The 27,217-nt window shown below is 43.2% G+C and overlaps 2 protein-coding genes and 1 non-coding gene across 7 annotated transcripts in view; 1 reads left to right on the top strand and 2 right to left on the bottom strand.

Moving 5' to 3' along the window:
• The window catches only part of NDRG4 (NDRG family member 4), a 96,139-nt gene extending 78,008 nt beyond the window's left edge, over positions 1 to 18,131 (bottom strand). Inside the window, exon 1 of one of the 4 annotated variants that reach the window (XM_060085488.1) lies at positions 18,068 to 18,131. The gene's annotated coding sequence lies outside the window, so the exon portion shown is untranslated. The remainder of the gene's footprint in view (positions 1 to 18,067) is intronic. The other 3 variants (XM_060085491.1, XM_060085493.1, XM_060085494.1) reach the window with 3 other exon arrangements.
• Positions 8,227 to 18,416, bottom strand: GINS3 (GINS complex subunit 3). Of its 2 annotated transcripts, XM_060085498.1 has the most exons (3): positions 18,068 to 18,416; positions 10,441 to 10,674; positions 8,227 to 10,071 (listed from the first exon to the last, which is right to left on the bottom strand). In XM_060085498.1, exons 1-3 carry the CDS (start codon positions 18,251 to 18,253, stop codon positions 9,841 to 9,843), a joined length of 651 nt encoding a protein of 216 aa, XP_059941481.1. In that variant the 5' UTR covers positions 18,254 to 18,416; the 3' UTR covers positions 8,227 to 9,840. The 2 variants fall into 2 exon arrangements, with proteins under 2 accessions (XP_059941481.1, XP_059941482.1); XM_060085499.1 differs by lacking the exon at positions 10,441 to 10,674.
• Positions 18,417 to 26,359: 7,943 nt separating this feature from the next.
• Positions 26,360 to 26,461, top strand: LOC132481055 (U6 spliceosomal RNA). The gene has a single exon (XR_009530760.1). It is a non-coding gene; the product is annotated as a U6 spliceosomal RNA (small nuclear RNA).
• Positions 26,462 to 27,217: the final 756 nt, after the last annotated feature.

Raw genomic sequence — 27,217 nt, 5'->3', positions numbered from 1 at the left:
GATGCAGTAGGTCTGGGGTGGGGCCTGAGAACCTGCATTTCTAACAAATTCACAAGTAATGCTTATGCTGTTGGTCTGGGGACCACACTTTGAGAATCACTGCTATAAGATTTTGCTTAAAAGTGACTCCCCTAGAGGCCCTCCCTTCCAGCCCCTCCGCCAACCTTGGGAAGGCGCTTCGGCCATAGGCTCTCAGGCAATTTGTATGGCTTCTTGCTTGTGATGGTCTGGCCCCTGCTTCCTTCCTCCACTTCACTATCTGTCACTCTCATCCTTGCCCTCCATGCTCCTGCCACCCAGGCCTGCTTTCCCTTCCTCAGAATAGGCCAAGCCACAGACCCCACTTCTTCCTGCCCTAGGACCTTGGCACTTGCTACCCTCACTGCCTGGAATGTTCTTCTCTGGGCTCTTCACCTGGCCGACTGCATATCCTAACTTAGAGAGGCCTTCTATGAACCCAGTTTAAAGAAGGTCCCCTGAGCTGTTTCCCTTCACACGCCCTTTAATTCATATCACAGATCTTGTGTTAATCAGATCTAACCCCCCTTGAGAATGTAAACTCCACAAGGGCAGGGAGGAGTGACCATTCTACTCCCCACTGTAGACCCGGTGCCCAGCCCTGGCACAGGCTAGAGCATCACTGGAGAAGTGAAGGAATGGGATAAGTTTCTGCTCTCAGTGAAATCCACTTTGGAAGAGGCCGGAAAACCTGCCAGGCTTGCCCTGTGGGCTCTTCTTTCTGCAGACCTCTCTGCCATTAGGTCAACCATCAGCCACTCGGCACTTTGTTTTGAGCGAGGGGGTGGGGTGGGGATGGAGGGAGGCAGGGGAGGTTTGGGAACAGCCAAAGTTGCAGCTTAGACACATAATCAAATCCAGAGGGCTGCACTGTGTTCTGCCAATTGAGATACCAGATTAAGCAGGCAAAGGGCCCCTGGGGCAAGATGCCATGCAAAATAACTTTTCAAAAATAGCAACTTGTATCTCAGGAATGAGCATGAATTGTCAATGACATGAGCAGTGTTTTGAAACAGAAAGAGGAGTCCTATTTATATTGCAGATAACAGTTATGTGATATAGGCATAACTTGGGCCAATTTTCCCAAAGGAGATGTTTAGGAGTGATGGCGTGGTGATGCCTGGAGAAGCTGTGTTGGAAGGACCAAAGCTGAAGAGAAAGACACCTAGTGGTGTGGTGGGAAGAGGATGCCCAGGGCTCCTGGCCGGGCTCTGCTGCTTACTGGACAGTACAGTGGAGCAGCTAAGATCTCCCTTCAGGATCAGCTGGATCAGGGTTCTAACCCTGGGCTCGGCGCTTGTTGCTGTGTGACCTCGGGCAGTTGCTTAACCTCACGGAGCCCATCTCTGTCTCTGGAAAATGAGGGGAAACAGTAATTTCTCTCTCAGGGTTGTAAAGAAAAAAAAAAAGAATAAATGAAATAACAAGATAATGTGTATAAAGTGGGTATCGCAGTGCCTGGCACAGAGTAAGCACTCAATAAATTATAGATATCATTAGCTACAACACTTAAAAAATTTTAATTGTGATAAAAAAATAACCTAAAACTTACCATCTTAACCACTTTTAATGTACAGTTCAACAATGTTATATAGAGTCACATTGTTGTGCAACAGATCTCTAGAACTTTCTCATCTTACAAAACTGAAACTCTTACGTTTAGGTTTTTAACCCATTTTGAGTTAATTTTTGTATATGGTGTTAGGTAAGGGTCCAACTTCATTCTTCTATAGTAATACTTATATATTGAAAAATTCCTCTTACCTATTTGTGTCTATCTTCTCTTTTATTGAAAAAAAGGTAGGGACTTCCCTGGTGGTCCAGTGGCTAAGGCTCTGCACTCCCAATGAAGGGGTCCAGGGTTCAATCCCTGGTCAGGGAACTAGATCCCACGTGCCACAACTAAGACCCGGTGCAGCCAAATAAATAAATAAATAAATATTTAAAGAAAAAGAAAGGTAGGTTAAGAACTTCTCTATTCATCAAAAGATACTACAAAGAAAATTAAAAGACAAGCCACAAACTGGGAGATTTTTTACAACATAGATAACTGATAAAGGATTAGTATCCAGAATACTCCTATAGGTCAGTAAGAAAAAGACAAATGTCCTCAGAGAAAAATGAGCAAGACACAAAAAGGAATTTCACAGAAGAGGAAGCATGAATGGCCAATGAACATATAATAAAATATTCAGCCTCATTAGTGCTCAGGAAAATGCAAATCTGCCTCACTATGAGGTATTATTTTATACCCATTAACTGGGCAAAAATTAAGAAATCTAATAATGAGGACTCATACCGAGCAGATGGGAGAGTAAATTGGTACATTTTGGCAGCATCTTGTGCAGTTGAGCACTCACAGACCCTATAAGCCAGCAAGTTAACTCTTAGGTGAAACTTACCGGAGAGCAACTCTTTTTTTTTTTTTTTTTTTTTTTGCAGTACGCGGGCCTCTCACTGCCGTGGCCTCTCCCGCTGCGGAGCACAGGCTCCAGACGCGCAGGCTCAGCGGCCATGGCTCACGGGCCCAGCCGCTCCACGGCATGTGGGATCTTCCCGGACCCTGGGCACGAGCCCGTGTCCCCTGCATCGGCAGGCGGACTCTCAACCACTGCGCCACCAGGGAAGCCCCCCGGAGAGCAACTCTTAAATAAATGATTCAGATGTGAGGATGAATGTGCACAGTGACAATGTTTGTAATAGAAAAAAGGACTGGAAACGAACCAAATGTCCAGTAGTAAGAGGATGCTTATAGAAACCATGGCATGTTCCCAGAATCGAGTAACATTCCGCAGTAAAAATGAACTGCAAAAACATGGTTGAAAGTTAAAACATAAAATTGAGTGAAAGAAGCATGTGGGTGGCAGGGTATTATTTTGACAGAGTTCAAAACCAAATCAAAATAATTTTCATTAGATATATAAAACAAGGGACAATAAACATAAAACCCAGGACTGTGGTAACTCTGGGGGCGGGGGCAGCAGGAAACCATGCAAAAGGAACCAGAAGCATTGATTATTTTCTAGAACTGAAGTGAGTGGAAGTTCCTGGGTATTCTTGTTATTATAACACTTCATAATCTAAAGCTATGTGACTGGCATTCTTTTACATGTACTAAATGTAACATGATAAAGAGTTGTTTTACCAGCCTGGAAAACAGTTAATTCTTACGGGCCCCTTCAGCTCTAAGCTATTGGATAGCAGCTACCAATGAGGGAGATTTGATAAGAAACTCTCCATTCCTCTACCATCTGTTTATTTTGGGAAGAATTTGGAAGGAGCAGGCGTGGCACTGCCTTTGAGGCCTCGAAAACAAATTCTGGGCACAAAACCCAGAGGAGAGGCTGGAGGTTTGTGAGAAGAGACACAAAGAATGATCCTGTGGACAGGAGGGAGCGAGCTGGGTGAACTGTGGCTGACCCGGCTCCCAGGCCATCCTCAAACTGGGAAAACTCTTTGGCTTGCACCTTCTGACACTGTGGCCCAAATCTGACAGGGAATGAGTGGGCCATCAGGCAGACACCAACCGTCCATTACACTTCTAGAAGGGAACAGGTGTGGAATCACTGAACAAAGGGGTCCCACAGAGAAAATTACTAAGAAGTCACCCCTACACTATTTCTCTGTCTTTGGCTTCCCTGGGTTAAAGGCCATCTTGGGGGCCTGAAGACATAAGCTCTTTCCTGAGAGATTTATTTCACAGTGTGGGTCCCCAAGGGAACTTGCCACATGGTGTGGATGACATCGAAGGAGGTGGGTATGCTTGAGCCATAATTAAGCAAGGCAATCCGTCCACCTCCGTGTAGCTCAGCTAAACGCTATTCTCGACAGATGCATCTACAATAAGCCAAGACACTTTTTTTCCTATGGTTTCTTTGTTTTACTTGCAGCAGCAGAAAAGCCTTTTTAAATCACAATGGTCTATGGATATAACAGTCTTTTGAAATGGAGTGAGGTTTTTCAATCTTTATTGATTTCTTTTAAAAATGCCTTAAAAAGTAGAGAGCTTGATTATCACTGCTGACTACACATGAACATGATGTATCGTGTTATATGGTGAGCTCTCCCTAAAAATCTTTAAAACAATCTAGAGATTCAGCCAGTAGAATCCTCTGCAATGTTGATTAAGGTTCTGAGCTGGCTCAAAACCTGAGAAAACACCTCCTGGACTGCTCAGTGACAGGAAGAGAAGCACTTTACTTAATTTTTATCTGGTCTCTTGGATGAAGAAATGCGTGAACATAAAATGCCAAATTAGAAAGTGACAGTGTCTTTTGCAAAGTTTTTTTTAAATGTTTTCCTCTTGAACTGAAGAGATAGCCAAGCGCCAAGGCCTCTTGTTCCCATTAAGATAAAGCCACTCTCCGGGAACGACCATTTGTCATCTCTCCCTCCAGTGACCCCGCCAATGGCGGCTTTTAACACTGGTCTCTGTCTTTCTTCAAGCATCAAAATGCCTCCTCACCACACCTGAATCTATTCACTGCCCCTGAATCTATACTTTTTAGCTCCTCATCTGCTTTCCTGCATCCAAAGAAACTGTCTTCAGGGAGGAATTTTAGTTGCCAAAAGGGAGCCACGCAAATCATGGGAGAATCCAAGAAACTTCTCTCTCAAGGGTGATACAGGAGCAGAGAATGTCATAAAGATACAAACCTCTGGGCTTTTTTCTTTCTTTTTAATTGGCCATAGGTGGGAGATGTTTGCAAGGATTAGCTGGTTCTCTGTGCTCCCTTTAGGGATTCTGAAACAGTAGCAGTTCCCAGGCGCTGACATTTGTTAATAATGTTAGGGTAGAAAGCCGTGCTCATTTTAAACTCATTTAGATACAGAGAAAATTAGCTAGTATGTGCCAGAAGTGAAAGGGGAGAATATCAAGTTACTGCCGTCAGAGGGAGAAAGGAGAAGTTTTAAGTAAAATGAAAGAGGCCTTTTCCCATCAGATACAAGTACTGGCGAAAAAGAGAAAATTTCAGGTGAAAAGCAAATAAATACTCTGTCCCTTCTTAACTAGCTCACCAGCAGCTTGCTCCTGTGCCAGCCCTACTAGGCCCCTAGTTGGCCCCAGTTATGCAGCCCAAGGCAACGACGCCTTTCCAATAAGCCTACCTTCTGAAATGAATATAGGGAAGAATCTAATGCTGTTTTGCTTCCCCAAGTTGCTCTAAAAAATTATTGCTCCCTAAATGCAATGTAGAACTTTGGATTGGATTCTGGAACAGTAAAAGGACATTAGTGGAAAATCTGGTGAAATCTGACTAAAGCCTGTGGCTTAGTTAGTAATACTTGATAAACGTACCATGATTACATAAGACATTAGGGAAAGCTGGGTGAAGGCTACAGGGGAACTCTGTATTATCTTTACAACTATTCTATAAATCTGAAATTATTTCCAAATCAAAAAGTTTAACGAAATGATGCCCCTTGAGTGGACTTCACTCTGATCTCTGACAGATAGGAGGCCTCTGGCTTCTGGGCGTGGCCTCCTCGCTTTAGACCAGGGGTCCCCAACCCCTGGGCAGAGCGGTACTGGTCCTGTTAGGAACCGGGCCGCACAGCAGGAGGTGAGCTGCGGGCAAGCGAGCGAAGCTTCATCTGTATTTACAGCTGCTCCCCATCGCTCGCATTACCACCTGCAACCCTACCCCCACCCCATCCGTGGAAAAATGGTCTTCCACGAAACCAGTCCCTGGTGCCAAAAAGGTTGGGGACCGCTGCTTTAGACCACAACGCAGGCAACAGGAGAGCACACCCTGGGAAGGAGAATGCTTGTCTCTTGTCCTAGAGGAAGGCTGCTTGGAAAGCAAGCCGCGTCTGACTGTGTCTGATTGTACCGTGTCTCCTTTGATTAGCCAGGCAGAGAGGCAGAAGCCTGGAAAAATCAACAAAACGATCTCAAACAAAAGCACACTGGGCCTGTCACGTGTGTTAATCATTTGCTCTGGGAAGAGGGTAACTTTGTATTTTCTCAGACTTGCCCTTGATTCACTATACACTTTATTCACTATTCATTAATGATGGGAGATTTATTGTTCATTCAAAATGCCACTATCAAGAGTTAGCAAGAGAATTCCAAAGTTTAGGCACTTTTCTTTAGGTTCAGGGCGTTTAGTTGTCTTTTAACAATTGTTTCTATGTGTAATCAATATTAAGATTTTCATTTTACCTATATTAGATAAGGACTTGAAATTAAGGTTCTTGGAGTAATTCTTATAGTTTGAGCATCTATCCTATATTTTGTGCCACAAGTTACTTCAAGTATAGATTTTTCTCTTGAACACAAAGATACCTACTTTCAGAAATGTACATACAGCCTCTGCAATTATTTTCTTTTGCCAAGATCAGTGTAAAATATTATATTTTCACTTAAACACCATTGTCCCAGATGGCGTAAAGATGAAAAGCTCTCCTGGAATTTCTTGAAGGATGGTGGAACAGAAAGACTCAGAACAGGACTTGACTTCTGTATGAACTTGAGTGAGCTGCTCAATATTTCTGCATTCCAATTTCACTACCTCAGACACAGTAGTCCAGAAACTTCTCAGGTCCAGTGGTGCTCAGAGATTAACAAGTAGCTCTATAAAATGTTCAGAAATCTCTTAGGCAGAAGGTGAAATTTTTGCTTAAAATAAGGAACAAATTACTTCTGCTATGGAAGCAGTAAGAAAATTCAACACCAAATCACTGGGGTAAAGATGGACTTTTTAACAAATGGTGCTGGTATGGCAGAGTGGCCTTTTTCTGACAAGGGAGGGTTTTAAGCAGAGAAGTAATAAGATCTGACTTATTTTTGAACAAGACCACTGTGGCCGCTCTAGTGAGAAGAGTCTGAAGGCGGGGAAGGGTGAATGAATGCAGGGAAGGAGTTGGGAGGTGACCTCAACCATCCCGGACAGGAGTGGAGGTGGGCAAGAGGCAGGCAGGTTCTGCCAGTGACTTGAAGGTTGACCCAAAAGATATAAGAGAAAGACGGCCAAGGAGGACTCCTACGTTTCTGTCCTGAGCAGTAGGGAAGGATGTAGTTGTCAAAAACAGAGATGAGAAAGATGATAGGAGGAGACTGTGAGAGTAAGATTAGGGCCTCAGTTTCAGCCATGTGGGGTCAGATGTTGAAGTGGAACGTCAAGCAGGTGGTTGGCTGCAAGTCTGGAGTTGAAGGGAGGTCTGGCTGGAGATGGAATTTGGGAGTCATCAACGCATAGATGGTGGTATTTAAAACTTGACACTGGAGGGAGTCAGAATGGCTAGAAGAGATCTGAGGACTGACCACGGAGCCATCCAAAACGCAGAGGTCAGGAGAGCGGGAGGAAATGACCTGGGAAACCAAAGCCTTGGCCCTTCCTCTCGGCAGCCCAACTTGTACCGTAGGGAAAAAGCCTGAGGACAGTGAGGTATTTTGTATGTAATTAAGACCAGAGTTACCTGGGAACAGAGCCTTTAAGGGGAAAGAGCACACATTCCCCCTTCTTTTTTTTTTTTTTTTTTTTTTTGCTGTACGCGGGCCTCTCACTGCTGTGGCCTCTCCCGTTGCGGAGCACAGGCTCCGGACACACAGGCTCCGCGGCCATGGCTCGCGGGCCCAGCCGCTCCGCGGCATGTGGGATCTTCCGGGATAGGGGCACGAACCCGTGTCCCCTGCATCGGCAGGCAGACTCTCAACCACTGCGCCACCAGGGAAGCCCCCCCCTTCTTTTTAAGAGTGATATGGCAGCTGAGCCAATTTGTTGACTTATTTTGAAAAATTCACTTCTTTGAAGGGACCAAGAGACTGATTTGGGGGAAGCTTGCTGGGGAGAGGGTTAGGAACTGACAGCCTCAAAGGCAAATCTGTAATCAGAGATGGGCTTCGGAAGCTCCCTGTAATATAATTTGTTCAAAATTTAAAATGGAATAAATTCTACACGTGCGTACCCACATATTCTTGGTATGTGCCTCTGAGCCAAATTTTTTTTAATAAGAAAAAAAGAACGGCAGCAGCCTTAGGATTGACTTTAAAAACAAAGCTGTCTGTGAATCCAAAAATTAAAAAATATGCTTTTCTCACTGACTATGAATTATCTCTGGGCCCCTGGCTATATGTAAATGCTGTGACAGCAACGGAAGTCCCTCTTTTCAAGGACACAGCTCATCCCTATAGAGAATGTCCCCCATACTTATGAGTAATGTGCAAACAAAAGAGCAGTTGCTAAAACATGGATTTATTGGGGCCTTATTGTCAAATACTATCAAAGACAAAATTCTCTGATAGCTTTGCCTGATCATCTGTAGTACTCGAGTTACAGAAATAGTACTTGTACAGAATGTATTCATGTGCAAAGTGGATCATTTATTTAGCACCAAAATCACATTATAAAAACATCAGCTCCATCTTAAAACAGGCATTTAAAAAATATTTCTGACATTCTAAGTTTGCATTAAGACATCTGTACAACCTGGAGACCCAAATCCCACTGTAATTTCCAGTGACAAAGGCAATTTTCACTAGTTGTGGGAAGTTGGGAGGGGAGCCATGGTGTGGTGATAACTGCCCTTCAGAAAGTCCAGTGGGTCCCAGGGATGCTGTTTCCTACTCTGCCTGAGGTTTCCTCCTTGATCTCCAGGGAAAGAGTTTTGTGGTTGCTTAAACAGAGTCTCAGTAACTGGTCAGGAATCTGTTATATAATAATATTGCAAAACTTACTGAAGAGAAAAAAACCATGACCGAGGTCTCTTGCCCACTCACATCTGCCATGCTAAGCGTCTCAAACAGGGCTCTTCATAACCAGCAACCCTGAAGCCCTGATTTCAATGTAATAAGGGCTGGTTAACACCCTTTAACAACTACTTTGCGATTCCAAACAACTCCCTGACAGCTTTCCTAGGGAGAGAATGGAATAACTGTGCGGGGGCTCTATAGATCTAGAGGCAAAAACAAGCTCAGTTTAACCATTTCCCGCCTAGGCGTGAAGTCCAGTTCATGAAGCCCTCCTCACAGAAGAGGAAAGCAATGTCTTCTCTTTAGTAAAAGCCTTGCCACTCACTGGGGTTTCCATTTTCCTTCCTTATTATTATTATTATTATTATTTTGGTACGCGGGCCTCTCACTGTTGTGGCCTCTCCCGTTGCGGAGCACAGGCTCCGGACGCGCAGGCTCAGCAGCCATGGCTCATGGGCCCAGCCGCTCCAGGGCATGTGGGATCTTCCTGGACCGGGGCACAAACCCGTGTCCCCTGCATCAGCAGGCGGACTCTCAACCACTGCGCCACCAGGGAAGCCCTCCTTCCTTATTCTTGGCAACTGTTTTTTGAAACTGGGTAACTCCTCATAGGCAGGTGGCAGGAGATATTTACAAGTAGAGCCAGCATCCTGGGGGTACTGTCCTTTGTGCAACCATGAGGAAGATGAGGCAATTAAGCTCAAGAGGACATTTTGTGAACAGGTTAGGAAGGCCCATTTGCACCCGTCCTTTGGAGCTAGTGAACTGGATATCTAAGGCTGTCCAAACTCCCAGGCACGAGGAATCCCAGTTCCAACTCTATTGCGATATATGTATTCATGATCCTTATTTATGAAGGACTTTGGTTTCTCCTTGGCTGTGGGTTCCTGGGCTAAGTAGGTCTGGTCTGTGGGTCAGCAGGTGGGATAGTCCTGGAAGACTTACAGGGCCAGGGACATCCTCCAGCATTTTGTTTCCCCACCAGATGGTAGCACTCCCGACAGTGCTGCAGGGAATAAGTCACAAGATGGGACATGATTCTGGCCCTATACAAGGTCAGCTAGGCTCCTATCAAGGACATACAGAGGGATAAGTCTACAGGGAGCAATTCTGTGTTCTTCTGGCCTTCAGTCTTCCATGTCAGTGAATTTTCTCTTCGTGTAGTTCTGAACCAGGTTGGAAGCTGTGATCTGAGACGCCTGCCCCTTCTCCCAACACTGAAAGTCATTCAGTCCTTTCTGCCCTGTTTGAAACAAGCCTCTCTCCATCTCATCTAGCCTGGCTACCAGCGCCGAAGTGTCTTCGTTGTAAGCATTCTGGGAGGAGTCCATGATGCGGCGGAAACGTCCAACAAACGTCTGAAGAAGCGAGAGAGAGAAACCAGATACATTTTAATCCCTGAACATTTAAATGGCACGAAAGGCAAGAATCTGGTTTAGGACTTAGAAGGAGGTCTGCGTCTCCTCTGCCACCTGTAATCAAGTATCTTATTTCCAGGACTTCCTATTGGTCCCAACTCTTAGCAAGCAAATATGAAGAGCGACAGACAAGCCATATTTACAAGTATATATAATCAGCAAACACAGTCTAATTGTAGGCTGACCCGGAATAACAAGGAACTGATTGTATAAATCATACACTCCCCGGGTAAGAGTAACATCTGGTGGCTGCCGCGGCTGGCTCCTGAGACACGTGCAATGCCATAGGTTTTCACGTCAATAACTTGCCTGCAGGAGAGACTGGGAGATGTCTGTGTTCTCTGGACTGTCAAAATGCAGGAGTTGGGAGCCAAACCCGTAGAAATGTGGCCCCATTTTGTGGAGGTCCACCACGTTGGCATCTGCACTGAACACGGTCCTCCAACCCTCCTGGTAGATCTTGGGAAGTTCCACAGAAAGGATCCGGCGCTTGTTGTCAAAAAGTCCTTTTGCCAGCCACAAGGGGAGTTCAAGCTTTGAGCCCTGTATCGCACAGGATTGTAGGTTTTAAAAACAAGTAACGTAGTAGGAAATGTGTGTGACAAAAAGGAAATGCACATGGCCTGAGGGAATATCAATACCGCCTGTTCTCTTTAGGGGAATAACTGTCAAATACAGAAGATGTAGCTGTGACTTGAAGAAATGAACTGTGTGGGCTGAAGTTTTATGTCATGATGGAATGGAGAGAGAAAAAGGATTTATATACCAAAAACAAAGTCGAGAACAAAAATGTGGCACAAAGGGAAAGTTTTCTAACTAACATAAATAAAAACAGTCCAATTGCAGATACTTCAGAGGTATAGTAAACATTTCTACTTTCTTTGAAGATTCAACATCTATTCCACATATGCAATGACTGAGTACCTACTATGTGCCAAGCACCTCTCTAGGTGCTGGGGAATATAAAGAAAAATAGGGTCGGCCTGAGCTCAGGCTACAGCCCCTCCCCAGCCCACTACACAGCTTTAAAGATGACAGAAAAGGTAAATGTCTCTATTTTTTAAAACCTTAACAGAATTAGTAAATAGATGAGGTGGCCACGATGCAAGCAGTTTCTGCAGTCCAAGCTGCAGAAACACTAAAATGAACATAGACAAGAATAGCATATGCAAGGGCCTGTTTTTACCTCAAAGGTCTGCAAAAAAGTAACATTTATTTTTAATATTTTTTTAAAATTTTTTTTTATTTTACAAATTTAATCAGTTATACATATACATATGTTCCCATATCCCCTCCCTTTTGCGTCTCCCTCCCACCCTCCCTATCCCACCCCTCCAGGCAGTCACAAAAAAGTAACATTTATACTCCTAAAAAGAGGCAGTTAAAAATTTGCAGAAGCTACAAATTGAAGCAATCAGCTCTATATAAAACAGCTAGAAATTTAGCTAGCATTTTAATATCCCAATGAGAATCTGAAAAACGTTCTCCATTAAGATCATATGGACTCCACTTTTTAAAAAAAAAAAAAAACTTTATCCCTGTGCCTCATTTATTTTGTAATTAAGTTTGTACCTTTTAATCTCCCTCACCTATTTCACTCCTCCTGCCCCTCCCTCCCCTCTAACAACCATCTACTGGTTTGTTCTCTGTATCTACGAGGCTGTTTCCATTTTGTTATGTGTGTTCACCTGTTTTGTTTTTTAGACTCCACATGTAAGTAAAATCATACAGTATTTGTCTTTCTCTGACTTTTTTTAGAGGTTTTCTTTTTATATATACAAGACACATTAATCCATTAAATCTGAGGACACAGTACAAAGCAAAAACTTCAACTAACTCATCTGACAGTGTTGTTCATATCCCTGATGCCATTTTTTGTTGGTGTTGTTTTGTTTCCTAATAATAAACAGGAGACGTAGGGCTGTTGGGCTGATATATATTTGGGGGTCCCCCCTCCCCACCTCACCCACACACCACCAGGGTGAACAGGAGGAGGAGAAGGGAGGGCAGGGCCCACAGCAGTTTCATAATCTTGAATGCAAGAAGTTAAGAGAAACATCCAAAAAAAAAAAGGCAAAAGCGTAACTGGGTTAAGGAGGTAACAAAGGCACAAACTCTCACAGAGGAGAAGCTGTTAAAGGTGGGGGTGGCTCTGGGGGGTGGGTGAGCAGAGCTTTTGGTAAACCTCACAGGACTGCGGGGAAAAATATTTGGTTCAAAGCTGCCCAAGCAGCCAGGACATGAGGGGTCAAGATCCAAGAAAGAAGAGAGAAAAGGAAAGTCCAATATTTGGCACTAAATAGCAACAGTAATTAGGCTCTGACTTTAAAATAAATAAAAAATCAAATGGAAATTCCAGAGCTGAAAAATGCAATAATTGACCTTAAGAACTCACTAGATTAAGTCAAATTTAACAGGTTTACCAGATATAATATAGAGGAAGTGAGGATCATGAATTGGAAAAAAGATCAGTAGAAAATAACCAGACTAAAGCATGGAGAGAAAATACAGAAAAGAGCCTAAGAGGTATATGGAATATGGTTAAAAAAAAAAAAAAAAGTCTAACATACATGTAATTTGAATCCCAGAAGGGGGGGAGGGATAGATTGAGGCAAAAGAAACATCTGGAGATAATGGCCACGAATTTTCCAAAATTAAGAGGAATATAAAATCACAGATTCAAGGAACATTATGAATACCAAGAAGGATAAATATTAATAAGACCTCAACGAGGCACATCTTACTCAAATTGCTGAAAAACAAAGACAGAGACAAAAGCAGCTATTAGTGGAGGTGAGGAATATATTGCCTTTAAAGAAGAAACAATAAGAGTTAAAGCCGACTACAAAGTGCTGACAGAAAATAACTGCTTACTAAAATTCTATATCGAGTGAAAATATCCTTTAAAAGCAAAGGTGAAATAAAGGCATTTCCAGACAGAAAGCGTGCACTAAAAAGTTAACACAGCAGCCTGAGACTTCTCTCCTTAGAAAGGCCTGCTTGTAAGGATGACCTTGGTTGGTATCTGGGAATTTGGGTTTCAAGAGAGTTCCCACCATTCCTGGGACTGATAAGAGTGCCTCAATGCGCCTACACTGTTTTTTTTGTTTGTTTGTTTTTTTGCGGTACGCGGGCCTCTCACTGTTGTGGCCTCTCCCGCTGCGGAGCACAGGCTCTGGACGCACACGCTCAGCGGCCATGGCTCAGGGGCCCAGCCTCTCCGTGGCATGTGGGATCTTCCCGGACCGGGGCACGAACCCACGTCCCCTGTATCGGCAGGCGGACTCTCAACCACTGCACCACCAGGGAATCCCGCGCCTACACTGTTTGTACAAACAATGTGGCTTATGCTGAACCCCTGCTTTCCTTCTTGGAGTCTGGAATCTTGGTATGTGCTAGGTAGAGAGTGCCTATGTAAACTGCCCCCAGTAAAAACTTGGGTACTGAGTCTCTAATGAGTTTCCCTGGTAGACAATATTTCACACATGTTGTCACAGTTCATTATTGGAATTAAGTGTGTCCTGCATGACTCCACTGGGACAGGACTCCTGGAAACTTGTGTCTAGTTTCCTGCAAACTTCATCTCATGCACCCTTTCCCTTTGCTGATTTTGCTCTTATCCTCTTACTGTATTAAAATTTAAACACAAGCATGACTATCTGATGAGTCCTGTGGGTCCTCTTAGTGAATCATCGAACCCGACATTGGTTTTTAGGACCCCTTGTACAGACAGAAATGGAGAATCTATCACTAGAAGACCCAGAGTAAAGAAATCAAGAAGGGAGAATGAAAATGACTCCAGCAAGAAATATGGAAATGTAGGAAGGAAAAAAAAAAAGGGTAATGGAAAGAGTAAATAAGTGTGTAAATATAAAAATAACAATAAATGACAATAATGTTTTATAGGATTTAAAACAAGTCAAATTACAATACAACAATAACGTAAAAGAAAGGAGGGAGAAAATGGAGTTAAAATGTTCTTAGGGCTTCCCTGGTGGCGCAGTGGTTGAGAGTCCGCCTGCCGATGCAGGGGACACGGGTTCGTGCCCGGGTCTGGGAAGATCCCATATGCTGCAGAGCGGCTGGGCCCGTGAGCCATGGCCGCTGAGCCTGCGCGTCTGGAGCCTGTGCTCCGCAACGGGAGAGGCCACAATAGTGAGAGGCCCGCGTACCCCCCCCAAAAAAAAGAAAAAAAAAAAGTTCTTAGATTCTAGCACTGACTGTGAAGTGATGAAAGTAGTAATTCATATAACATTCTTGGGAGTCAAAAATGATTGTGTAATATTTAAGGTAGCCACTAAAATAACAGAAGGATAAATAATAAAAAGGAAAATGGATAACAAAAATTTGATTAATACACAAGAAGTCAAAAAAGAAAAAGGAAACTAAAACAGATGGAACACAAAGAAAATAGTAGGAAGGTAAAAATAAACACAAATAAATCAATAATTAAATAAGGGTAAATACATTAAATATACCAATTAAAAAACTGTCAAACCAAACAAAAAAACCCCAACTATATGCCGCTTAGAAGTCATACCGTAAATATAAATATAAAGACATATAAAGGTTGAAAATAGAAGGATGGAAAAAAGCTATGCAAACAGTAATCAAAAGAAAGAAGCATTACTAGAGATAAAGAGGGACATGTGACAATAATAAAAAGGTCATTAAACCCACAAGAAGAATATAAATACTATCTAAATTAACAGAATTAAAAATAACTGGGCTTCCCTGGTGGCGTAGTGTTTGAGAGTCCACCTGCCGATGCAGGGGACACAGGTTCGTGTCCCGATCCGGGAAGATCCCACATGCCGCGGAGCAGCTGGGCCCGTGAGCCATGGCCGCTGAGCCTGCGTGTCCGGAGCCTGTGCTCCACAACGGGAGAGGCCACAACAGTGAGAGGCCCACGTAACGCAAAAAAAAAAAAAAAAAAAAAAAAAGTAACTGACAAACCTATAATCATTGTGGGAGACATTAACATCTCTTTAGATAAATGAGAAGTAGCAAACACAAAAAAAACTGTAAGACTATAGATAATCTCAACAAAACAAATAACAAACTTGACCTAATTTACAGATATAAATTATGTATTGCAGACCATTACTTCACAATATAGAGCTTTTCAAGCATATAGAGAAGGGTTAAATTGATCTTATGCTGGGGTTTAAAGCAAGCATTAACTTTCAAAAAACTGAAATCATTCAGACTATGTTCTCTGCCACTGTGTAACTAAGCCAGAAATCAAAACCCAAAAGTGTACAGAGTAAAATCCCCAAATGTTTGGACCTACGCACCAGTCTTATAAATAATCCATGAGTCAAAGAAGAATTCACAATGGAAATCAGAAAATCAAATTAAAACTTGTGAAATCTAGTTAAAGCTAGAGGAAATGCACAGCTAAAAATGTAAAAAGGAAAGTTGAAAAATCAATGACCTAGGTACCCATCTCAAAATGTGACGGGGTGGAAGAGAACAAAGAAAATCAAGTCTGAAGAAAGTAGAAGGAAAGAACCATTTAAGATAAGAATTTAACGACCTAAAAATAAAAGTACAAATGAGAAAGTTGACAGAGCCGTTACTTAGTTCTTTGAAAAGACACAGTGATAAACTGCTAGTAAGACTAATTAAGAAAGACATCATAATTTCTCGATATCAAGAATAAAAATCAGGGGACTTCCCTGGTGGCACAGTGGATAAGAATCCGCCTGCAGGGCTTGCCTGGTGACGCAGTGGTTGAGAGTCCGCCTGCCAATGCAGGGGATGCGGGTTCGTGCCCGGGTCTGGGAGGATCCCACATGCCACGGAGAGGCTAGGCCCGTGAGCCGTGGCTTTTGGGCCTGCGCGCCACGGCAATGGGAGGTCCGCGTACTGCAAAAAAAAAAAAAAAAAAAAAGAATCTGCCTGCCAATGCAGGGGACAAGGGATCGAGTCCTGGTCCGGTAAGATCCCACATGCCGCAAAGCAACTAAGCCCGTGTGCCACAACTACTGAGCCTGCACACCACAACTACTGAAGCCCGCGCACCTAGAGCCTGTGGTCCTCAACAAGAGAAGCCACCGCGATAAGAAGCCCACGCACCGCAATGAAGAGTAGCCTCCACTCTCCACAACTAGAGAAAGCTGGCGTGCAGCAACAAAAACCCAGCACAGCCAAAATAAATAAATAATTTATTTTAAAAAATAATAATAATAAAAATCAGGACACAGTTATAATTGTACAGATGTTTAAAAGATAGTAAAAGGATATTTGAACAACATTATAACACTATATTTGAAAATTTAGAGGAAATAGTCAAATTCCTAGGGGAAAAAAACAAGGTACCAAGAGTAAAACAAGAAAATCTGATAGTCCTGTGTCTATGAATGAAATTAAATGTCATTAAAAACCTTCCGACACAAATCTCCCATGCAGAAGTATCCAAATAATTTATGCAGACACTGTGCCCTCAAAGAAGTGGAGCATAACTCACCACTCCTTAAGTATGGCTGCACATAATGACTTCCTTCCAGAGAGAAAAAAGGTGGAAAAAAAGAGTAACTTTATAGAGAAGAATCCTGACAAACCCCACCTCGATCAAGTGATCAAGCTATCTATCAACATGATAAGTCATGCTGATGGCATGTACCCTTGATACGATGTGGTAAAAACGGAACTTTTACCTCTGTGGTCTTCCTCCTCAAAACACAGTCCAATCATAAGAAAACCATCACACAAATCCCAAATGAGGAACATTCTCAACAAAATACCAGCACTCCACAAAATTCATGGTCATTAAAAACAAGGAAAGTCTGATAAACTGTCAAAGCCAAGAGGAGCCTAAGGACACATGATTACTAAATGCAATTTGGTGTCCTGGATGGGATCCTGGAACAGAAAAAGGACATTAAGTAAAAACGAAGGAAATATGAATGAAATATGGACGATACATCTGTATATCAGTGTGTAAGAGAACTAAATCCTTAACTACTATAGTGGAAAGTCAATAAATAATGTCTAAATTTTTAAAAAATCAATATAAATTTAAGAACATTATTTAGAAATACGGAGGTGAATTTTGAAGAAGCTATGAAAAAAGTAGACAGACCCTGTGGAAATGGAAAGGGGCATGAGGGAAGCAAGGCAGAGCCTGCTACTTTTTTTATAAATCTTTCGGTACCATTTGACTTTTTAAACTCTGCATATGCCTTACTTTGATAAAAAATTAACTCAAAACAGACCAAACAAAAGCACCCTTCTAAACAAAACTTAGGTTAAATAGGAAATCAAAAATAACCATTACAAGCCATGTTCCTGGGACAAACTCGAATTTGAAGTCCTGCAGTCCTAGGGTCGAATCCCAGAACACCACTTACAATGAGACCCTGGCCCAAACTTTCTGGGCTTCAATTTCCTTATACGTAACAACACCTAACTATAGGGTTGTTGAAGGACTAAAGGGGTAATAGATGGAAAAGTGTACTCCCCCCACCCCATCCATGCCTGCACCAAAGCCCTCAGGAAATGGTTGCTGATACCGTCTTCATTATGCAGGAATGAATCTAGCAATTTGCGGTTCCCAGACATCATCTACTCTATACAACCCAAAACTGTTGTGTTCTAAAACAAAAGTGATCAGAACCCTGGTCCTCAAGTATTCCGTAGGCGCCAATCCTTAAGCATCAACACACGTAGGGGTGAAAAGACACTGCTGAATATGGATAGTTTCAAAAATGAAATCCGTGTTGCAGGGAACCTGACGACCCAGTATAAACTTAGTTTCCGTAGGGGTGTTGAAGGATAGGTCGGCGGGGAACCAGCGGACAAGACTCCTTAACGCACGGCCCTGCCTCCCCGTAAAACTACAGATCCCAGAGGGCAGCGCGCCCGGCGACGCGGCGCCCCAAGTCCGCAAGGCCTATCGGGAGTTGTAGTCTTTCCGGGCCGGAACGCTTACCTGAGGGATCGCGTTGTCATTCTCGGTTCCTCCGCTCCGGTCTAGGAAGAAAGTGCCGAGGCGCGGCATAGGGATCTCTGTGCGCACCGGGAGCTTCTCGTGGGACATCAGGATGTCGTCCAAGGAAAGAAAGTTCTCCTCAGGCCCCAGCGCACCCGACTCCACCCGGAAATAAGCCTCGGACATGGCGGCGGCTTGAGCTTCTCCGTTTCCACTCTTGTGATTCGGGAGCGTCAGGGGTGTAAAAGAAAGAGGAGGCGGCTGAGGCTGTTCAGGATTGTGAGGGTTGAGGATGTCGCCGCGGCCACCAGGCTGGATTCAAATGCTTTTACCGCGCCCGGGGACGGGCCAGACAGGAGCGGTCGATCCGGGTCTGCCCAGGCAGAAGCAATCGATAAAGTCTGCGGATTTGGTTCAGCGCTCCCCAGAGGAGGGGGAGCAGTAGGTGGATCCGCCTGAAGATTTTTTGCAGCTCTGTAGCCCAGTGTGAGAACTTTAAAAAGCAGCTGGAAATGCCTTTGAAACTGAAAGATGCATTTGCACTGGATTGTCTTTATGTAGTCCGTTAAACGTTTATATGAAATTTAAAACACTTTGCAACACGTTTGGGGGCTTAAAAAAAGATATCATTGCGCCCTCTCTCCCAGGCTTGATCCGTTCTGACCTGTTTACTACAGTTTGTCAATCTCTGTGAATATCTGTTAATCTTGGTACTTGAAAGAAACATTCAAAACAAAACAAAACTCTAGCACTAGCTCCAGATAGTTATTATGGACTATTTGTAGTATTTGGGAGGAGGTGTAGAGTGGCAGGAAGGGTGGGGCACGAGCACACGTGGCTTGCAAAGGCCCTGAGTCTACTTCAGGGCCCCCCGGTTCACCTTAACATCAAGTGGCCATCTCCTTTTGTGGCTTTTATTTTAAATCCTTAAAGAGGAAATCTGATTGGCCCAGTTCATCTCTTTGAGGCAGGCACATTGGTCATAGGTGGCCAGCCACTCTGTAGATTGGGTACCTGTGTCAGTGCCACAGGGACAGGGAAGGGGTCATGTTACAGGTACCAGACTTGGGGGCTCAGGGGCATGGGTGGTAGCAGAGTGTTGAGAGAGGCACTACAGAACTTATTTCATAAAGAAGGACATTGGGCTTTCCTGGTGGCGCAGTGGTTGGGAGTCCGCCTGCCGATGAAGGGGACACAGGTTCGTGCCCCGGTCTGGGAGGATCCCACATGCCGCGGAGCGGCTGGGCCCGTGAGCCATGGCCGCTGAGCCTGCGCGTCCGGAGCCTGTGCTCCGCAACGGGAGAGGCCACAGCAGTGAGAGGCCCGTGTACCGCAAATAAATAAATAAATAAATAAATAAATAAGGACATTTTCTGGGGCGACTAGAGCTGTGAGCAGAGGGTTCCTAGGAAAGGAATGTGTGTTAATCATGTTTTTTATGTTGTGTATTTTATGATGCTTTGACATCTTGGGGCCTCGCAGCTCCGAGGGAACTGTTCCTCCCAGGGTGAGCTAATTCCTAGAGTAACAAACAACTTGCCTATGAACCTGCCTGCCATGTACAAAGCAACTGATCCAAAGCCCATATCCCAACCACTTCCTTTATCTAACTCCCACATACCAAGCCAATATTTCCCCTGCCCTAAATCACCCCAGGGCCAAGAACTGGACAACTAAGAGACCAACCTTATTCAAACTCTCCAATCCTAAGTTTGTTCAGACTTGCCTACTCTGCCTCGCCCATTTCTTCCCACAGAAACCACAGTAAAGGTTCTGGGCCATATTCTCCCCTTGCTCCTTGTGCCTCCTGACTGACCCTGGTACTTCCCTGTGTGGCCCTGCATGGCATGATATGCCCCCTTCCCTTGGGAACTGTGAGCAATAAAACTTCTTTCAGTGGCACTGACCACTCTGTGTCATCACTCAGTGGCCAATATAAGTTAAATCCTGGGCATCGTCAAAACCAGAAGCAGTGGGGGAGTGGGCCACATTATGGAAAGCCTTGGGTGCTATCCTAGAGAGTTAGACTATTCCATAGGAAATGGGAGAAAAAGTGTAAGGTTCTTGAGCAAGTAGTAACATATATCTGAGCTTTAAGAGAATTCTGGCAGTGGGGTGAGGAAGGGAGAGATTAGCTGCAGGGAAGTCGGTCTGGAAGCTGTTCCGTGGGCAGTACCTGGCAAGCAGTCGGATATAGGAAGGAAAGGACAGAGAGGGTCAGAGATGACTCAGGTTTTTAACTTGCTTGGCGAGGTGGTTGGAGGTGTCACTAATTGCTGTACAGAGCATGGGAATATGGGCGGTTTGAAGCAAAATACATGTTCGATTTGGCACTCATGGAGTCCAGGAGCCACTGAACAGGCAGGTGTGCAGCCCAGTGGAGAAACCAGCCTTGAACTTTCAGTTATCTATTTTGTGGTAGTTACATGAGAGTCTTTATCTTTTTTTTTTTTTCCCTGCAATGCTTGACTTGCGGGATCTTAGTTCCCCGACCAGGAATTGAACCCTCACCCTCGTAGTGAAAGCACAGAGTCCTAAGCACTGGACCGCCAGGGTTATCTATTTGTGGTAGTTACATGGGAGTCCTTTTCTTTATCATATTTTAAATGTTCAGTTTGCTACACAATCCAATACAAAAATAAACATAATTCATATCCAAAACTTATGATTTCTAGGATGAATGGATGTAGGGTCCTGGATATAGTTTGAGATAGAAATATAAGTTAATTTGTCTAATTGAAAGCAATGCAGGTTATTTGCTGACAGAGGGTAAGCTATTTTTTATGTTGAAACTGTTGAGATGGATGCTTAGTGATCTATCAGTGCCAAAGAAAGGCATTATTTTTGTACAAAGACTAGAATATTGGCTCTAAACTCAAATACCACAGTTATCTTGATACTAAGGTAACAGGCCAGTGTTTAAGATGAAATCAGAGTACCTTGGTTTTCTTATTTAACGTCCTGGCTCATCCATGAAACTATTATTCATTTCTTGTATGTTTTTTCTCTATTTAGTCTGTTTTCTCCTTGAACTAATAAGTGAATACGCCAGAAAAAGTGAAATGAGTGAAAGTTTGAATTTATGATGCTAAACAATTACATTAATTCATTGACAAAAGGGTCACATAGTTTATCAAGTATAGATCTGTTTATAGCCTAAAGAGCCAGCAATGCTTCTTTTTTTAAAGAAAGCTTGTGTCCCTTAGTCCCCAGCCAACCAATCTACATACCAGAATTACACTGAACAGAATTTCAGTGTATTTATAATATTCAAAGTATATTCAATATATTTACAATATATGGAATTTCTGTCTTCTGAAAGGTATCTGCTGGATCCCTGAAAAATAGAATAATTTTCCCACTGTAATCATTTCAAGATTGCAGAATTGTAGAACTGTGTAGCATATACAGACTTTAGATAAAGCAAAACTACAAGCAGCATTAAATCTGTGTTTTTTTGAATACCAGTGCTTTCTAAATTTCTTCCATTGAGTGGGGAGGCTGGGATGCAAGTGACAGAAATCCAAACCCAGGGGTGGGAGCCGGGGAAGACCTATGGGGGGGCGGGGAAAGGAAAGAAACAAAGAAATATATTGGACACCATCCTTCAAGTTGCTTGCTTAGCCAGAAGTTTTAGGATGTTCCTTGATCCCTCTTCCCTTACACCCTTAACTGGTCCATCAGCAAATGTTGGCTCTGCCTTCATAATATTTCCAGAATCTGACCATTGCTCATCACTCTGGTCCAGGCCACCATCATCCCTTGCCTGGATTTTTCAGTAGCTTCCTATTTAGTCTTGCTTCTGCCTATGACCTCCTTATTGTTCCTTGAAAACCCCAGGCACACTCATTCCTCAGGGCTTGGCACTGTCTGTCCCTGCTCCCTAGATTGCCTTTCTCTTGGATTTCTACATGGCTGGTCCTGTTTAGTGTTTCCTCCAAAGTCACCTTGAGTAAATGAAGCTTTCTCAATGAGACCTTCCCTAACCCCTCTATCTACAGTTTTAACTCTCCCCCACTGGCACCAAGTATGCCCTCCCCTTTTTCCCTCAGCCCTGACCATTCTCTAATGTCCTATGTATTTTACTTATTTATCTTGCTGATTGTCACCCCTACTGGAACATTAGCTCCGTGAGGGCAGGGATTCTTTTTGGTGTATCTTTCACTGCTGTATCCCCACTGCTTAGGGCATGGTAGGCACTTCGTAAATATTTATTGAATGAATTTGTGGTTCTTTATTTATAGTAATTATATTATTTTCCTTTAAAACATGAAGTAAAAACAATGAATCAGTTTTAAGTAAATAATAGTACAAGTGATGTACAAATATTACAACAGGAACAAAGGGTAGCAGTGAAACATTGAAAACACTGGACTTAAGTGATTAAAAAAATACTTTGCCAAGGTACAGTTTCAGTCACATCTAACTTTCTACATCCATAAGCTCCAGTCAATAATAATGCCGTGATGAAAGCTCATTGACTGGACCCTGCTCAGTTAAATTTGTTAAAGTTTGGTGCAACAGTATTGAATTTGACTTTTATATCAACTGTGAAAATGGAATGCTTAAGAGTCGACAAGATTTAAAATGGCTTAGTCTCCTACCTATGAAACATTTCCAGCAGCCAATTGCTGTGTTACTTCTGCAATCTGACAGGCCTGGGTAGAGTCCAACTTCCAACACTTCAAGTGGCTCTGAGACCTCGGGTGAGTTATTGATTGGAAGCTTCTTTTCTTTTTTTAAATTTATTTTTGGCTACATTGGGTCTTTGCTGCTGTGTGTGGGCTTTCTCTAGTTGCAGTGAGTGGGGTCTACTCTTCGTTGCAGTGCGTGGGCTTCTCATCGCGGTGGCTTCTCTTATTGCAGAGCACCGGCTCTAGGAACACAGGCTTCAGTAGTTGTGGCACACAGGCTCAGTAGTTGTGGCACACGGGCTTAGTTGCTCCGCAGCATGTGGGATCTTCCCAGACCAGGGCTTGAACCCGTGTCCCCTGCATTGGCAGGTAGATTCTTAACCAGTGTGCCACCAGGGAAGTCCCAGGAAGCTTATTTTCTGCATCTGTAAAATGGGAATTATATGATAGTAGCTCAAGAGTTTTGGTGAAAGTGGAATGAATGAACCAGTCTACGCGGAGCGCTTAGCTCAGGGCCTAGCCTATAGTAAGGGCTCAGTAAACATCCTCAGTATCATCAATATTCATACGCATTTGTTCACTGCTGTATCCTCAGCGTTCCAAATGATACTTGGCACGTAGCAAGCACTCAATAAACATTTGTTAAATAACTATCGTCATTCATTACTGTCATCATTGATAAAGGCTTGGCTACATTTGCCCGCCCCCCCCATTCAAGTTTCTAAATGTACTCGAAGATGATAAGTGATTATTCTTCAACTTTTCCCTGCAAACCTTGTTAGAATTTATCTCTTATGAGTTCAAACTCTTAAAATTTTTTAATTTTGAAATTACAGTACTATGTTTGAAACATTATGTAAGGTTAATGGATTTAAATCACTGGAGTTCATTTTTACATAATTTAAATGTTCTTTTGGTTGAACTACTTCTTGAGCACTGCTTCAAAACGCCTTCAATGAGATCAAAATAAATTGATGGGCATAATGCAACCTTATGTGTGGGTAGTGCCGATTTTAGATTCTTCCCACAGTCTTCAGCAGAAATTGTAAATCCATCTTATATATTCAGAGACTTTGTGTGTCACCCTCATATCTTGGCAAAGGAGCAGATTTCGCATCAGTATAACAGAGGTAACTCATTTAATCCAACTTTTCTTTTTCTGTGTTCCCAGCTCCATAAAAATACCCTTTCCTCCCATTCTTATATTTTTATCTTTTTTCTGGTAATTTATTATATAATTGAATCCATGGTCTGAGAGCCAGAGTTTTTCTCAGTCCACAGGAAGTGGAGTGGCAAGTAAATCCTTTAGTTTGAGGAGAATATGGGGGAAGAACAAGCTGTCGTTTATTTATCAAGTTATTCAGATGCCTTAGACTTCCCTGGCGGTCCAGGGGTTAAGACTCCATGCTTCCACATGGGTTCGATCCCTGGTCAGGGAACTAAGATCCCACATGCTACATGGTGTGGCCAAAAAAAAAAAAAAAAGATGTTCAGATACCTATTAGACACCCTGGGGCTGCTGATGTGAATGCGTAGAACAATGTGACGTGTTCTGGGCCGTTGAGGAGATTGGTGCCCAGTGAAGGAAATAGTAACATGAGGTGATAAAAGCTATGACAGAGCCGTGTCCAAAACGTTGTGGAAGTTCAGAAAGAGCGGGGAATGCTGACCTGGACAGCAGAGGGGTTTACAAGGTCTTTACAGAGGAAGGGGCATCAGAATGGGGCCTTCGCGAGTAGGACTTTTCCAGCAGGCCCACGAATGCGAGGAGGGGTCATCCCAGACCCAAGGATCAACTTCAAGCAAAGATGTGGGATCATGGAAGTCCAGAACCAAACTCCTTGCCTTTCACACCAGTCCCTCCTTTTGCCCTGCATCTGCTGGTTAATGGCTTCACCATCTGCCTGATTACCTGTATCTTCATATGGTAAGTAACAGGAGAATCCAACTCAAACCAGCTTAAGTGACAAGGGATTCTAGACTCCAAAACTTGAGTCCAAGATTTCACGGTTGGTTAGTGCAACAGCCACCCAAGGCTGTCACTAGGAATCTAATCTTTGCTTTGCTCTGCACATAGTCATGTCCAGCTATGGCTCATTCCCCTGGGGGTCACAAGATGTTTGCCAATTAAGTCAGGTCTACAAGCATCTTTATTCTTGTCCAAACAAGGAGATCATCCGGTCCCAATAGAGAGTTCTGACATTCATGCTCACTGACAGGTTTAGTTCACATGCTCACTCCTGAACCCAAAGCTAGAGCCAGAGCAACGGAATGAGCTAATTAGTGTAAGTCACTCAAGGCCCACCTTGAAAGCTGGGATAGGGTCAGTTTGCCTAAAGCACATGGGCTGCACAACAGGGGAGACTGGAAGCCAATTCCTGCGTGACAACCTAGGTGCTTTTAGGAAAGCAGAAGCTGGGTAGAAAACAAATAAATGTCTACTGCAATCACTATCCAATTCAGGACCCTGCGAAGAATTCAATATTACTTCCTCTCTCACCTCCCCATATCCAACCTTTCAATAGATTCTGCTAATTCTACCTTTTTTCCATTCTTTTGTCCATAAAATTGCCTTTGTTCAAGCCCTCATCACTTCTCACCTGTACTCTCAAAATGCCTCCTGACCGATTTTTCTCTGCCTCTGCTCTCTCCATCTTCCAAAGTTTCCTTGCACTATTCCCATAGTGATCTTTCTGCCCCAAAGATCTGATCTTATTACTACCCTGCTTACAACCCAAATGGATCCCCATGGGTTACAGAATAACTTCTAAACTCCTCGGTAAGTCATACATGTCTTCCATGATCTGTGTATTCGTTTGCTAAGGCCACCATAACGAAATACCATAGACTGGGTGACTTAAACAACAGAAAAGTTCTCACAGTTCTGGAGGCTGAAAGTCCAAGATCAAGGTGTCAGCAGGGTTGGTTTCTCCTGAGGCCTCTCTCCTTGGTTGCAGATGGCGTCTTCTTGCTGTGTTGTCACATGGCCTTTCCTCTGTGCGTGCACATCTCTGGTATTTCTTTCTTATAAGGACACCAGTCATATTGGAGTAGGGTCTCACCCTTATGAACTCATTTTACCTTAATTACCTTTTTAAAGGTGTTAATTCCAAATATAGTCATGTTGGAGGTCAGGGTTTCAATATATGAATTAGGGGGAGGGGCACAATCCAGTCTGTAATAATCTGGTTTCTATCTTCAGCCTCTGATAATTACTCATTGTTACCCAACAATACGGTTTCCCAAGAGCAAAGATTAGCTAGATATGTCTGATTGAACACAACCACACACACCGCCCTTCCTACTTCCTGCCTCACATGTCCTGAAACAACACCTTCTGTCTCTTTGTAGGTATTTTTGTCTATACATGAAACCCATAAAAACACAGGAAAGCAATAAAGAGTGCCACCAGAAGAGCAGATTATTCATGAATTCCTGTAAGATAGAAAGCAGATGGGATCAGATTGACAGAAAAACTGGAGCAAAGAAAAACACAGCTTAAACATGGATAGAAAAAAAAACAAAAAAAACAAAAAACTACTACCTAAGAAACTAGAACAGTTCGGGGATATTCTAAGCTCAGTCAACAGACACCTAGAGCAGGAGGAGGTGCTGGGGCAAGAGACGGGATATCTGTATACATGAGAGCCAGGTCAGGGCTTGCTTCCATAGCACAGAGTACAACTGGAAGAATGTCAGAAAAATTAGCATGGCCCCTGGCTCAAGGATGATGTGAATTTGTGAAGCATTCCATATTTTTGATAGTATCACCCCACAGATTACATGCTAATCACAAAGAAGAAAGTGTACTTTTACAGTGCAAGGATCTGATGGTCACCACCCAAAAGAAGTGATCCAACCTAACATACCAATGATGGGAAAACTTGATATTTTGTGTCTATAGATGTCAGGCAGTATAATGTATGCTGAATCACCTATGAAGAATTCTTGCCAAAATAGTTAACCTGATTCCAATCAAGCCTCTTGACTCAACTCTACAAGAAATGTGGGAGTGAGTGAGGGGTGTTTAAGAAAACGTTAAACGACACCAAGAAGAAACAAGTAGAAGAAATCAGAACGTGGAGCCTTGTAAGAAGGCACCTAGTAAAATACTGTCTCAGGGAATCTGGTGTGTTGATTGTAAGACAGAAGTTTCTGACCTCAGAATGGCTTAAGATGATGCTTCCTAACCCTCTCAGGTATACAAAAATCTCTCGAAGAATCAAGGGCCTGCCTCATTGCTCCTCTCAGCTAGACAGTAATGCTTCTAAGACTTCTAAGGGAGTGGTCTGATAGCAGCTTCACAGGGAACTCAAGATTGAAAAAAAGACATCAGCCTGATCCTGATGTCATAATGGGATGAGACTTTGGAGGACTCTTGGAAATGGTGTGTGTATTTTGCATGTGAGACAAAGGCGAATGCAGACGGTCTTCAGCTTGTGATGGTTCTACTTACAACTTTTCAACTTTACAATTGTGCAAAAGTGATAAGCATTCAATAGAAACCACACTTCAA

This window comes from Mesoplodon densirostris, chromosome 19 (genome assembly GCF_025265405.1).
Source record: "Mesoplodon densirostris isolate mMesDen1 chromosome 19, mMesDen1 primary haplotype, whole genome shotgun sequence".
NCBI lineage: Eukaryota > Metazoa > Chordata > Mammalia > Artiodactyla > Ziphiidae > Mesoplodon > Mesoplodon densirostris.
The sequence above is the reverse complement of the archived record's forward strand: the minus strand, read 5'-3'. Positions and strand labels throughout refer to the sequence as shown.

Excerpts from the sequence above, each read along its gene's own strand:
- GINS3 (XM_060085498.1), bottom strand. The coding sequence starts at position 18,253 with ATGTCCGAGGCTTATTTCCGGGTGGAGTCGGGTGCGCTGGGGCCTGAG. Across the intron at positions 10,675-18,067 it reads ATGACAACGCGATCCCTCAG|GGCTCAAAGCTTGAACTCCC; the intron begins GTAAGCGTTCCG and ends TGTGCGATACAG. Across the intron at positions 10,072-10,440 it reads TCTCCCAGTCTCTCCTGCAG|ACGTTTGTTGGACGTTTCCG; the intron begins GCAAGTTATTGA and ends TCGCTTCTTCAG.